This window comes from Boleophthalmus pectinirostris, unplaced genomic scaffold (genome assembly GCF_026225935.1).
Source record: "Boleophthalmus pectinirostris isolate CB_2022bp ecotype Guang Dong unplaced genomic scaffold, ASM2622593v1 HiC_scaffold_11, whole genome shotgun sequence".
In the NCBI taxonomy this organism is placed as follows: Eukaryota; Metazoa; Chordata; class Actinopteri; order Gobiiformes; family Gobiidae; genus Boleophthalmus; species Boleophthalmus pectinirostris.
In genome coordinates, this window is record NW_026570994.1 from 3,691,257 (window position 1) to 3,705,934 (window position 14,678).

At 41.8% G+C, this 14,678-nt stretch overlaps 1 protein-coding gene across 1 annotated transcript in view; it reads left to right on the forward strand.

Moving 5' to 3' along the window:
* Positions 1-14,678, forward strand: part of LOC129412606 (collagen alpha-1(X) chain-like) — a 28,588-nt gene that overhangs the window by 12,360 nt on the left and 1,550 nt on the right. Inside the window, exons 2-4 of the mRNA XM_055166678.1 lie at positions 12,872-12,995; positions 14,111-14,360; positions 14,436-14,660. Coding sequence (XP_055022653.1) covers positions 14,114-14,360; positions 14,436-14,660 — 472 coding nt within the window. The 5' untranslated portion in view covers positions 12,872-12,995; positions 14,111-14,113. The remainder of the gene's footprint in view (positions 1-12,871; positions 12,996-14,110; positions 14,361-14,435; positions 14,661-14,678) is intronic.

A 14,678-nucleotide genomic window follows, 5' to 3' on the forward strand; every position in this document is an offset into this window, starting at 1 on the left:
TGTTATCTGTTGAGTCCAGTGGTTAAGATTGATTGAGTGTTTGGATTTCCAGTTTTCTATCATTATTCTCTTGGTGATAGAGATGGAGACAGACCGTTGTTTAGTTTTGTTCGAGTTGTTCTAGGATTGAGTTTTCTGTGTGGTTTTACTGACCATGAAACACGATATTTTCCAAGCCGCTATGAATGATTTATAGATTGACAGTAGTTGTTAAATAGCGCCCCCAAGCATCACGAAGCACATTGCACTGATAGAACCGGTGTGTGTGTGTGTGTGTGTGCCGGTCGTCCTCTGGGGCAGGTGGACTCAGGGCTGGAGTGAAACATGGAGGTGAGGGTGAGGTGTGGAGCTGAGCTAAAATAACAGCAGCCGCAGGAGCAGAGGCTGGAGGAAACGTGAGGCATGTGATGATCTCCACAGACGTGAGACAGAGTGCAGCATGTTGGACGCTGCCATTGACTTTTGGAGTCTGGCGCCCTCTGTTGACTTCAAGGATATACTGTAGTACTAAGAAGGGCACTAAAGCAACATTTAAACCTCGATTTTGATACTGAAGAAAACTCAATTCTCAATACCAACTCTGATATCACAGTAACAGTGAAGCACTACTTTTTGTACAAGGAAAATAGAATCCAGTTCCAATACAGCATTACATTTGTAATATTATAATAACCAACTTATACTTCTGATATAGATATGTCACTTTTATGGTGGAGGATCTGGGGAAAAATCCCGCACACCGTCTTACTTGCAAATTGTGAGATTTATTAGGACAAACCCTGCAATGTTTTAGCACTAGGCCTTCGTCAGGCAAACAAGGCCTAGTGCCGAAACGTTGCACGGTTTGTCCTAATAAATCTCACAATTTGCAACTAAGACGGTGTGCGGGATTTTTCTCCATGTTCTTGGGCTGCTCCCTCTCCTCCAACGCACCGTCTCAAGTAACTGATGTGTGAAGTTCTCATTCTTTTATAATGGTGGAGGACCTGCCACCTGCCTCTCTCCAGGGTTTGCTTGTATGGTATTAAACTTGTCTTCATGGAGACTAGCAGGCACAGGTCAGATCTGTGGAAACAAGAACTTACTGGTATCCTGCTACCAGTAAGTAATGTCATATTTTCAGAAGTATACTTAGGCCCCGTCCGCACTAGTACATATGTGGATGCAGTGTTCGTTCACACTAATCCAATGGAAAATGGCTCCAGAGACAAAACGATCTGGTGCCGCCAACTCCCACGAATTCATCTGAATACAGATCTGATTCAGCACTGTGTGGACGCCTGAAAACACTGATACTCTGATGTAGGAGCTCTAGTTGTGTCCTTATTGGACCACGTCACTGTGACTTGCTCCTTCCTGAGTCTCTGGGTTCGTGACATCGGTCATGTGACACTATTGCAGAAAACAGTTTAAACAAACCACAGACAAAGGGGAAACAGCGGAGCTACAACTACTTACTACTTTCATACTTGCCATTTTCCTCGGCTCGAAACCGGCTGCTGCAACTTTAGACACGATGCTCCACTGCCTTGTGTTTACCGCCCACGTGACGTTGTGACGCCAGCCTAGTCATGTGACAAGTGTTTCAGGCGGTTTTGCGTTACTGTGTGGATAGGATTGTGGACACAGAAACGACATGTCTGGATGCAAATTATTTCCAATATGGTGATACGGTGATTTGTTTCAGTGTAAAAGTAGCCTTAGTTAGAGGGTCTTTGTTGGGACATTTAGTGTCTGTATACACTGGTGTGTGAATGAGAGGTTCATGTGGAGCCTTTTGAGTAGAAAAGCACTAAATAAATGTATAATGAGGTGTCAGGTGTCACATACTGTATGTATGTTACATTGTACAGCAGTATAAAAAGTACAGAGTGTAGTCAATTTGAGTTATGTCCATTCACAGCACATCATATCACCTCTATTATTCCAGCCTGTTTTCTTTATATCCATTACATTTATTCAGCTCTTTTGTTCGTGTATTAGTGCTAATGTAAAGCTGTTTTAGAACCACTAACCTTGTGGTTGAGATGCTCTCGGCCCCTGTCGGCCCCTCTCGGCCCCTCTCGGCCCACTCTCCTCCCCATCTGGAACCACTCACACAGCCTACATATGATTATTTTCAAAGCTGGAGTTGGAGGTGATAACAGACCAGTGACTCATCCCCAGAGTGAGGCTCTTTTGTGGGACTGTCATCGGCTGAGGCCCCGGGAGCCGTGGAGCTGCTGGAGCTGTGGAATTAGCTGAGTGCTGTGGAGTAGAACGTGTAGATTAGAACTAGAATTAGAAAAAATATCAAATTCTATATTACGCAGAACTGACTCTTGTGAGTTTTTAGCCACGTTATAATGATGTTACTCTTCAAAAACATATCTGGATTTGTGTTTTGTTTGTCTGTCTGTTTACATCTCCAAAGCTCAAAATGCTCCGCTCCACCTTGTGATGTCATGAAGTGGTAGTTTTCAAGTTAAAGCTCCTTTTACATTTAATTCAGTAGAAATTGGAAATTCCAGGACTGAAATCATCCAAATAATTCTAGTGTGAATGTATCAAGAGGAGTTAAGAATCACAGTGGAGCATTTCCTGTATTACCACATGACATCACAAGGTGGAACAAAGTATTTTCTGTTTAAGAGAAGAACTCCACCTAAATACGCAGGGTTTATGTGTTAAACGTTTGTGAATGAAACAAAACACAACGGCAGGTCTGTTTGTGATGAGGAAACATTAGAACATATCAGAAAATAGCGTAAAATGGGCTTTTTAATAAGAGGATTCTGTTCATAGTTCACATTATAAACTAGAAGAACTGACAAAAAGACTGAATTAACTTCCAAACTAAAACAAGAATCACCTTTCAGAGCATGTTTGTACAGACTAAACTACAGAATTAGCAGTTGTGCGCAGAATAAGACAGTGTATTTTGTTGTTTGTGGAGGAAATTATGGCATTTCAAAAACTGCTGCATTTGCTATTTGCTAATCATGTCCATTCAAATTGTGATTTAGATTTGATTGCGATTAAAAGCCCTAGACTAAACAGGAAAGCATGTCTACGAAAGGGCTGGGTTCCCGTGCTGGAGGAATGCAGCGAGTCTGGGGAAAAAGACAAAAACAATGGAACAACACTGTCCTTAAAAGGTCTCATATTTTGTCTAAGGCATTTCTGGAGTTCTTAAAGGTCCTATATTACACAAAATTGATCCTTGTGAGCTTAAAATATTTCATAATTAACTCCAGGTATGTTTGTGAAGAGGAAACAACAAAGAAAACATCCGAAAATATCCTAATATGCGCTCTTTAATCATGTTTGGATTTGGTTTCTTCATCGAAAACACACCAGGAGTCAGGACTGGGCAGTTCATCAAATTTTAGTTCAGTTCAAGATTCCAAAATTTCTAATGGTGATCAGCTTAGGTCTTTTCTATGGGCTTTTAACTGCAAACACATACCATATTTAGATCATTGCTTTACCTTTTATAGTTTTGGAAAGTGCTTTATTTGCCGAAAACATATTCAGTTTTGTTTTTGATGCTCTGAGTTCTCCCCTCTTTTTACCCCCCGCTCTAAGTCCCCATCCACACTAGTACGTATTTGAGTTGTTTTCATTGCGGATGCAGTGTTCATCCAAACTAATCAGATGGAAAACGGCTCCAGAGGCACTATGTTGACGCCTGAAAACACTGATACTCTGACGTAGGAGCTCTAGTTGTGTCCTTATTGGACCACGTCACTGTGAATTGTGCCGTCCTGATTCTCTGGGTTCGTGACATCTTTCATGTGACGCTATCGTGGAAAACTTTAACTTCTTGTTTGTTTTTTTAAAAGACAATGCAGTAAAGTGTGTTTACCTTGTTGACATGTTCCGGCTACTGCTGCGAGCCATCTTCAGAACTGTCACCGGTGTTGGTGTGTGAAAGGAGGAACGCTCCATCATCACAGTTAATGCTGTCCGTGCCTCGTCCACACCTGGGACACCCTCCTCCAGAGAACACTGGGCGACGGGAGGTGTGGTCAGTCTGAGTGACCTGCCAGGTCCATCAGACTGACCACGCCTACAGGAAGTAACAACAGCTGATATACGACACGTCACCACCAACACCGGGGACAGTTCTGAAGATGACTTGCAGCAGCAGCCGAAACATGTCAACAAGGTAAACACACTTTACTGCTTTGTCTTTAAAAAGAACCCAAGAAGTTAAAGTATATAAGAAAACAAAATGAACATCATTGGCTTATCGTGGAAAACAGTTTAAACAAACCAGAGACAAAACAATGAAACAGTGTAGCTAGAAGTACTTGCTAGTAAACCTATTAGGTCATCAGTCCACACTTTTCACACTTGCCATCTTCCTTCGCTTGAAATCGACTGCTACAACTTCAGACTCGGTGCTCCACTTCCTTGTTTTTGACACCAGCCTAGTCATGTGACAAGTGTTTCAGATGGTTTCACGTCACTGTGTGGAGGGAAGGCTTTGAAATGTAAACTAAGTCACTCCCCCTTCAGAGCGCCATCACAGCACGGTCAGGGTGTGTCCCTTTAATGAAACTACTGCACATTAGTGTTGTGCAAATATATCAAAATATCTATATATCGTATTGCTTAATGTGATGATACAGTATCGATATCGTGAGCTGCTGTATCGATATATCGGCAAGAGTAGTTGGTGGTATATTTAACTAAGCAATTTTGTTACAGCTACAGTTTTGTTGTTTGTTCAGAGGAAGGAAACTCATTTATGCGACATGTTTGACATTTTCACAATTTTGATGATTGGAATGTTTGTGTTTCATATGAACTTTGGACAAGAAGTGGTATCACAGCTGTCATTTAGCTTTTGTTTTTTGCTGAAGTGTATGGAATCGATTTAAAATATATCATATCGAATTGAACGTGCACTGTATCGAGATATGCATTGTATCGGCAACGTATTAATGATACCCAGCCCTACTGCACATCGATGTTAAGTTGTAGTGTGTTGTTTTTATTTATGGAAAATTGTTGTGTAGGAGTTTGGGTGACGTAGGCTTGTGGGCGGAGCCTTGAACAGAATCTGACTGCTAACTGTGAGGAGGGTTTGAATAGGGATAGAGAGCGCTAAAATAGTCAAAAATGCAAAACTGACATCTAAAATCTTTTCAAACATGTTTTTTTGATGAGGGACATTATAACATGGTAGAAAGAGTCCAAACTTTGGATTTGCATAATACCCCGTCTTTAAGTGAGAGGTCCACAGTGAATCCTCTTTAAGTGACTCCTCTGTCAGTAAAAGCGTGTGGTTTGGAGCAGATGGAAGAAATTGGTTTGTTTTTGTATAAAATAGCACTGAATAAAAGTCTGTATTGTTTGAGGAAATCAATTCAGTGTGACATTTTTATTTAGTTTTTGAGGGAAAAAAACAACAACAAAAAACAAAAAATGTAATTGAGATTGTAATTTTTTTATTTTTTTTTCATGAATTTGTGTTGTGTTTCATTCACTCATGTTCCTAAGTAGTGCTCAGTTTGCCTCACTCAAAATGCATTACAAACATAGACAGACTATTTGCCCATTGGCTTGGTTCCTGTCTGAAATCTATAGGACCGGAGTTTTTATGTTAAAGTCGACATTTCTGAAAAAATCGACTTTTCAGAGCTTTTAACCGTGTCATAGTTGTTTAAAAACCTTATTTTCAAGACGCCATATTTCCAATCAATCCCCACTTTCATCGCCACTGGTTCACGCCCACTGTGACGTATGCACTCTGTTCTCCAATTTTATTGTTTTAACTGTGATACATGTAGGATTCAGCAGCATTGCATAGTCATTTTTGCACAGTAAAAAAACAAACAAACAAAAAAAAAAGCTGCAGTTATCCACCAAAGGGCCCTTTTTGGTGTGATGACATCAGCTCTCCTTGGGCACCACAGTTTTTTATCAGGGACGTCAGTTGATTTGTTTCTTTTAGTTTAGTCTAAGTTATTTTAGATGAATATTGAGATTTAAAATGTGCAAATTATAACTTAGGCTACGTTCAGACAGCAGGGCTTAACGCTCAATTCCGATTTTTTTGTGAAATCCGATGTTTTTGCAAGGTTGTTCACATTTCCAGTTAAATGTGACTTGTATGTGACTCCAGTGTGAACATTAAACAGCCCGAAAGTGTCCCACATGTGCACTGGAGACACGATGACGTCAACCGCAGCGAGCGTCTCTGTGTTTATGGAAGTTGTCCAAACATGGACGCAGCATTGATCACCTGGAGATTTTAAAGTTCCTCTCGTACCGGAGCCAGAACATGAACAACTTACTTGTTTGAAGGAGGAGATTGAGAAGGAGAAGGACGAGGTTTTTGACCGTGGTGTTTTGTGGGACAGCGGCAGCGACGTCGGTAGAAAGGAACGTGTGGAGACGGAGCCAAGAGTGGTGAGTGGAGATGTGCTTTGCTTCAGTGACACAGGAGTTCATTAACAATTTTCACCTACTTCATCGCAGAATAGTGACGTTTGTGTCTTGTTGATAACATGTAGGTGGATGAATGCACTTTGACCGACAGAAGTCGCATGTCAAAAGATCAGATATGTATCAGTTTCAGGAGCACATATCCAAGTGTCCTGGGTCACATATGAAAAAATCGGATCTGTGTCGTTCAGACTGTCATTAAAAGATCAGATACAGGAACATAGAGGCCAAAAAATCGGATTTGGGTCACTTCAGGCTGCAGTCTGAACGCAGCCATAATGGTCCACGGCCGTTGTAAATTCTAACTATAGTAGACACAAGCTCAATAGGTCTTCATTAAAAGTGCATGTTTGTAACTTTCCTGAAGCTTTTTTCATTGACAGGCTTTTTATTGCTGTTTTATTGACCTGGTGGTGACACCTGCTTTTCTCCATGGAGAAGTGGAGATAGAAATATAGGTTTTAGGTTTTATGTCATTTTGTGGTCTACTCCAAAGCAAGAAAATATGAAAGATAATGTGGTTGCCATGGTCGTGGCTGGTTCCTCTTGGGGCTGAGTGTCTGGCACACAGTTGTTTAACATTTTTAAAATTCAATTATCATTTTGGAATTCTGACCAACAAAGAAGTACAGCATGTGCAGTTCAAAGGACGGAAGCTCAGGACTATTGGTTTGTGTGATTTGAGCAGTTTGTGTGATTTGAGCAGGAAACACTTGGAGGAAAGTCCTCATCTCATCACCAAACATAACAACAGAGCGGAGTGAGATGGGCTTAGAAGAGGCTTTCCTGTTGTGTCTCGGACTTCAGCTGCTTCCCCTGGAGGCTGCTGTTTATGCTGCAGGACAAAGAGGACACAGAGGAGGGACTCGTTTGTCCTGAGGGCTGTTACTCGCCTCAAACTGCCCTTACGCTGGATCTGTTGACTCTACATGTTGAGCTGCACTGAGACTTTTAATGGAGACTTTCTATTATTATTGTATTTCACTGTTCAGTGTGCTTAAGTGGTCCTCGTGGAGACAAGAAGGTTTCACATCCTACACCAGAGAAGTTGCACAGTGCACCTTTAACTCACTGGGCACTCAACTGAGCACCTGGTTGACTTTGCGTGAGCTTTGAGATCAGGTCTGATTGTGTGTTTGAGTCCAGACTAAACAGTCCAGGAGTCTACGTCTTATCTGACCTTAATATCTTTATAAAGTCTGTCCAGCTCCATCCATCAAAGACCGTTTCTCCGCTGTTTGCACAGAACAACATCTGCTTTCTCCTCACGTATCAAAGTAAAACAAATCACCTCTCATTTCAAAGTAAAGTTTTGCATCTGGAAATTGAAATGTCTAATGATGTATTTAGTGTGTTCAAAACCTCTTCAAAGTACAATCGCTGTCTACAATCAAGTAACTAACATGTGTAGCTCTTGTATCGTAGTGGAAATATTAAGTGCAGATTAGCTTGTGTGTTGGTTTTACTTCAAATAATACTTTTCCATTGGTCCCACTCAGCGCTGCTTAGCATTTCCATTTGATGCTTCCCTCTTTGATTCTGGGAGGCTGTTTCTCTTGACCGCTAACTTTAGCAACAGTCTTTTCTACAGTGGAAAACCGGTACCAAGTTAGAATGAGGTAGTACACATGGAATGATCCCAAAATTGGATGCAAAAAATAGGATAGAGTCAGTGGAGATTTAAACTGTGGAGCTCAACAGGGACCGGCCACCCCCTGGTTTCATAACTAAACTTCTCATTAACTTTTTCCATTCTTCACTACCATATTTTTCAGACAACAAGTTGCTTTTTTTCATGGTCCTGTGATTAATATATTAAAATGTTCACAGTGACAGCCACGAGAGGGCGCTCTAGTCTTGTGTGTGAGTATCTGCTGCTCCTGTTCCTCCACTGTCACTTCACTCTACTGCACATGTCTCCTGCAGAAAGAGCCTCTGCTCTGTCTGTATCATGTCAGTCGATCGCACCATTACTTCTGCACCACTGAACAATTTAACATTTAATAAACTTATAAAGACGACTGAGAAAACTGAACACAAATGCCCCCAAAAGAAAACCACATTTTGCAGATTACAAACTGCAAGTTGTAAAATCTGCAGCTGAAAATGGAAATCAAGTAGCAGAAGGAAAGTTTGGAGTGAGAGAGAAACTTGTGAGGATGCACCATGAAACTTTCCTGAAGTCACTGGATGGATGGACAAAGCCTGGACTTCAGTGACACTGAAACCATCCTGTCGGGATTCAGAAAGACCAGAATAATTCTAACTGATGCTGAGTCTGACGACAGCGACACAGAAGAGGAAGCGGCGCTCTGTTTACCTCCGGAGGTCGAGTTGTTCAGAAGTGACACCGAGGATGAAGAATTGAATGGATTTAGTGATTTGGAGTGAGATGGAGAGTTTGTTAAACTTGTTCTGTTCTGTTGTTTATGTTATAGTTTATCTGAAGAACTGTTCATATGTGACGTTAACAGTCTGTTGTTCTCTCTTCTACTGTTATTACTACAGCTTGACTTTACACAGGAAATGTTGGTTCCTGGTCTCTGATTTTATCAAATAAATTTCCCCCAAAAAGTGTGACTTATAGTCTGGTGCGACTTATATATGTTTTTTCTTCTTCATTACACATTTTTTGGCTGGTGTGACTTATACTCTGGAGTGACTTGTCGTCCGAAAAATGCACTACATAATTTCTGATAATGCAGCAAATATGAGGCTGGCATCCACTTTCTGTGTTCTTGTGGAGGATGACAGCACTGCCAACGACGCAGATCTAAATGGCCCAGAGCGGTGGAGCCCATAGAGCCAGGAGAGCCACGCTTCGACTGACAAACCCCAGCACGCGCAGCTTGTAGTGGGTGATGGGCTCAGAACAATCAAAAATAAGCTCTCTTCTGCTCACCAGCTCGCAGGTCATTGCTCTCCTCAAGTGTGATTGTCACGTACTGTGTGATTTACTGGAAAAGACAAGTCACAAAGAACTATGCTTTACACCGCTGGAGTCGTTGAGGGAGACGGTTGAAGTTCTACAGCCATTTAGAGAGGCAAACCATTTAACACAAGGAGAAAAACAAGTGACCGTCAGTGCTGTTGCTCTGGGTGGCCTGGTCCCAAGTCTCCAAGCATCCATGAAAAAAAGACGTCAGGGAATCTTCATCAATGTAAAAATGATGTCAGAGGATGAAGGGTCTGTCCCTTTTTCAGAACCAGTCTACCTAAAAGCAGCTCTGGATCCTGCCTTTTCTTTATAGTGGATAGATCACGTACAGGCCAGTGACAACACAAAGACAGCAGTACCACAAGTTCAAGGGAAATAATTCAGCAGCACCCAATAATCATATTTAATTGACGACTGGCTAATGTTGAAGATGTGAGTTTAAAAGGCCTGTTATGTTTCTGTGTGGCCATAAATGATTGTGCGTGACGCTGCAGTGGCTGAGGCCCAGGCCTACGTGGATGAGCCTGAGCCACAAGGGGAAAGAGAGCTGTTTACTGCATACAACAAGAGGCAGAGGAGGGATGTGAGGATGACTCCTGTTCTACAACTAAGCCACTACTGTCATATCAGTATTATTCTGGCCAATGAACATGACGACTTATCTGTGCCTGTCACATGGGGTTTCACTCATGGGCATGTTCTACAGCCACTTTGGTCTTTTCTCAAAACAATGCAGTTGTTTACTGAAATCTGAACTTTATATTGAATACCATATTACCATGTTTTTTTTTTGTTTTTTTTTTCATCTTAATGATACTTGTTCTAACTACGTAAGATATACTAAAATAATTTAACAGAATACAATTCATATGATTTAAAGATCATATATCGTGCTTGAGCTTGTTACATAGTTCAAATTTACAACCTGTGGATCATGATGTTATTATTTTCACATTTTAAACTGCAATATTCATCTAAAACATGTTAATTAAAGAAACAGTCTTCACACTACCTCTTTAGAAAGATATTGAATGGGAGCTGAAGTCACTGTAAACATCATCATGACACTGAGTCAGTGTTATGGATTTTGGGGCCGATGTGTACATGGCTCATATCACACACGCCACAGAAAACCGCCCTCTGCAGACAGACGCACAGGCATCTGTGCAGACACCTGTCCCAGGGCCTCTGGGGCGTCATCAAAATAAAATGTAAATGTTCTTCTGTGGCTTCCTTTCTGCCCTGTCTGAAGTGGAGATGTGGATTTATGTACTCGTCCACACTGAAGCAGTGAGAGGTCTGTCTGTGGAGTCCACTGGAGTCAATGCAAAGGAGCTGTGTCAGTCTGGGGTAGTGCGCACGGTGAACACTACATTCACACAAGCTGACACATGTGCTTTGCTTCATAGATATCACTGGAATGATTGAATAACATGATACAGCGGATACAGCACTTAAAACAAAATAAAACTTTTATTAAAGCTGGGTTCTTGATTTTTGCAACGCTCACATCACCAAGTTGTCACAAGACATGTTGACATATCCATAACACCAGCAACTAATGCAGATATCTGCACAATATTACTCTAACCTTGTTTTTTTTTTTTTTTATTATTTATACTAAAATCACTATGTGATGCTGCATTAATCACTCACTGAGAAAATAAACTAGTAGAAGAGAATTAGTATAGAGCAGAGAGTGAACACAGGGCACGAAAATATGAAAATAAGTGATTAAAGATTACTCAAACATATACCAACAACTCCCAATATAACTTTGAAAGAGGAAATGAGAAGAGGAAACAGCTTTAAAAGTTCTGACCTTTAAGAAATGGAGAAAAATGCATGTTACAGGCTGGTCGACTGTTTGTGTCTGCTCGCTCCTTCTGTGTGCACAAAGAACTATAAGAGCCACTCAATTTAATGGCCCAATGAAAGATCATGAAAACCTGAACATTTGCATCACTTTATAGAAAAAACCCGGATGCCCAGGACAGGACATGAAAAACGTCCTTTATAAGTATAAAAAAGTCATAAGATACTCATAAAAACATAAATCTTTTCACATAAAAAAAAGTCAATTTATTCAGAGGAGTAAAACTGTGCTGCATCTTCTTTAGCATCTCTGTGAGAAAATGCGTTGGGTTTTTGCTCCTTTTTAGTGTGGTGATCTGTTTGGCATGTGACTGCTCGATAAATGACACTAGTTTGTTCTTCATGTAACAAACAGAGATTTGTACTGCTGCATTCATTCACACAGGACTCACACACATCTCTGTAAGAAAAAGTTCAGCCCTGTACATACTCCTGCTCATTATCAAGTCCATGTGCAGATTCATGTGTCCATTGTGGTGGGTGGATCACATCAGTACAGGGACAGTCCTAAAAGCTCCTGAACCTGCTGCATTGACACAGCAAAATACATGAGCACTGCACATTCACTGTACTGACCCACTGTTCATTCAGTTGCATCGAACAGAGTGCAAAAGCCTGGATTAATGTCTCCCAGCCCTAGTGAGAGGCTGGTTTTAACATGAGCAAGAATCAGGTTGAATTATGGAGATCAGTCCTCAGGCATCAGAGCCTGGACGGTCTTAGATTTGAACAAGATGTTTTACAAATGGACCGGAGCTAAATGTGTAGACAGGCTCTCTTGCTCAAGCACTCAAGTAGAAACGTCTGCTTCCAATTTGTGTATAAAACATGAATAGAGTTTTGACTAAGGGAGACTTGGTCAATGGTTTCAACATTTGGATTCTTTGGATTGGGAAAGTGCCTGTTAATGGATAATGCAGACTGCATGATCACATACCCAGTTGCCTGCAATTCTAGGATGATCTCTAGAATTTGCATACAGATTAAAATCAGTCTGATCACTACAGCCTCTATCGCACCTTCAGTCAGGCTCAAACACGGCTGTGCAAACACATTTGTGTTTTCTCACTGACACATTTCTCATAGAACAGTGTCAATGCCAGCCCTGCCAGCAAGAGGAATTCTTATGATTTTCTTAGTTCACAAACTCTTGAGAATCAAGTTCACCTTGTTCCACTGTTGTGGCACTTTGACCAATCAGTGTGAAGTATTTGTTTAAAGGCTTTGATCATTGGTTCAGATCTCTTTGAGTGAGAGCCATACCACACTGATGTGTAAGAAGTCAGTTCAAAGGGCTCACACACTTGTCTGGCAAGAACCGGGTTATGTCAATGCACCACGGACACAACATTGATCATTATTCTGTTTACTTCACTCCTATAAAATATACATTTGATATAAAACATTTGGTAGTAAATGGGCACACATACAAAAAATGTTCAGTTATCAAAATATTTAAGAGTAAATTATAAATCAAGTCCAGCTCCCTTAGTTTCTCTGACTGCTGGAGTACAATTCTACACTCACAACATGTGTGCTGGAGCTGGACAGTCTTTACTACAGGACAGATAACCATGGCAGCGATCTCTCAAGTCTCTTATTATATTGGTGTCTGTGCAGGCCCAGGACTGCAGGCTCCAGCTGGACCTGTACATGGCTGCTCTCCCACCCATGTGTAGGAGAAGAGCCAGAGAAGCCACCTAGAGGCCCCTGAGGAGTCCACCTGTGAGGAGCCCGAGCTGAGGTGAGACTCGTACCAGGCTATTTTTCATCTGTATTTCATGGATGTCCACTACCTGCTTGTTTTTATCGCTTTGTCTGTAATGTTGAACAGTATGGCATTAAACTCCATGGAGACAAGCGGCTAATGCCACCAGGTCAAGTTACAGGTCAGATCTGTGGAAAGGCTATTGTATCCCAGTAAGAATGCATGTTTTTCAAGGAATTTTTGAGTAAAACAACCCACAATAAAATAAAAGATAAGATACTTATATTTAATGCCATACTGTGGAACATTTCAGGCAAAGCAATAATAAGCAAGCAGCAGACACTAAACCAGAGAAGTTACACTGTGCACCTTTAAATTACAGTTATATGATTAGAACATTAAAATCATACATTCCAGTAGATGAGGCTGTGCATGAGGATGTTTGAAGGACTGTGTGGAGCGCGTGTCTCCTCTGGGGCCTCTTAATCACATCCTCTGTTTGAGCTGTGAGTGTAGTACTGCATATTATTCTGCTCGGAGCATGAAGCTCTACATTGTAGCTCTAATGGGAGTGTAAACAAAGAGAAGAGGCAGAGCGGTATTAGCCACAGCCTGGCTCCAGAAGGCTCAGTCTCTGACCACAAAGCATTCTGCTCTGTAAGAAGAGCACCCAAACCACACTGCCCCCAGTGGTGTATACGAGTGACTGCACCTACAGTAAACATGATTCACATAATGAAAACACAGTATAAAGCTCGGATGGAACTTTAAAAAACAACAGTTAGTTTGGAAATCTGTCATTTTTGGTAGCACTTCCAAATGCCCATAGAGAAGCCTTTGCAAAAATCATGTACATTAGAAAAGAGCCGTGGAACAGCCTGAACCACTCAATACAGGTAAAGACATCAGAGTCACGGTGAGTGCTTTTCAGTGAACACAAGTGTAGTATTTAGCACCTTCAATCTCCATTGGTTTAACATTGGAACATGTATGATCTTAAATCAGTCACTTTCATAATAACTTTTCACTTCAATCCAAGGCAGTGACTGCAGCCAACAAATTAATGTCTGAAAGACGGAGGTTTTCTTTGTTTTGTGTTTGTTGTTTTTTTTCTTTCATTTTAACTTGCAGTGTGCTCTTGTTGCTTACAGAAGATGCGTGTAGCAGTGGTGACGTCACTCAGCCTCCTGGGGGCGCTGCTGGAGTTGAGCCTGGTTCCCCTGGTTCACAGTGGGGCGTACTACCCTCACAAACAGCCCCCCCAGCCCCAACCTCTACCCCAGTACAGCGAGCCTCTGCCCCAGCAGCAGTACTTAGGCAACGAGATGCCCGTTCTGCCACCACAGTTTCCACAGCTGCCCTTCCAAAAGGGCAAGGAGCGGCCCCTCCCCCAGAGTAAAGGTGACAGGACTCATTCTCTAAACCACACTAAGATCATAAAGCACAATATTAACTATACATTTTGTTTTTGCACAGGTCCAACCCTGCCCTTCAACCCTCGCGGAGCTAAAGGCCCACCCCCTGGGGGAGAGGGGATTCGTGAAGGACCTCAAGGGATTCCAGGCCCCCAAGGACCTCCAGGGCCCCAGGGCCCTCCGGGTTTGCCTGGACAAGGGCTGCCAGGCTTACCAGGAGTACCCGGATCTCCTGGACCACAGGGATACCCAGGGATTGGCAAACCTGGAATGCCAGGACTACCAGGCAAATCAGGAAGTCCTG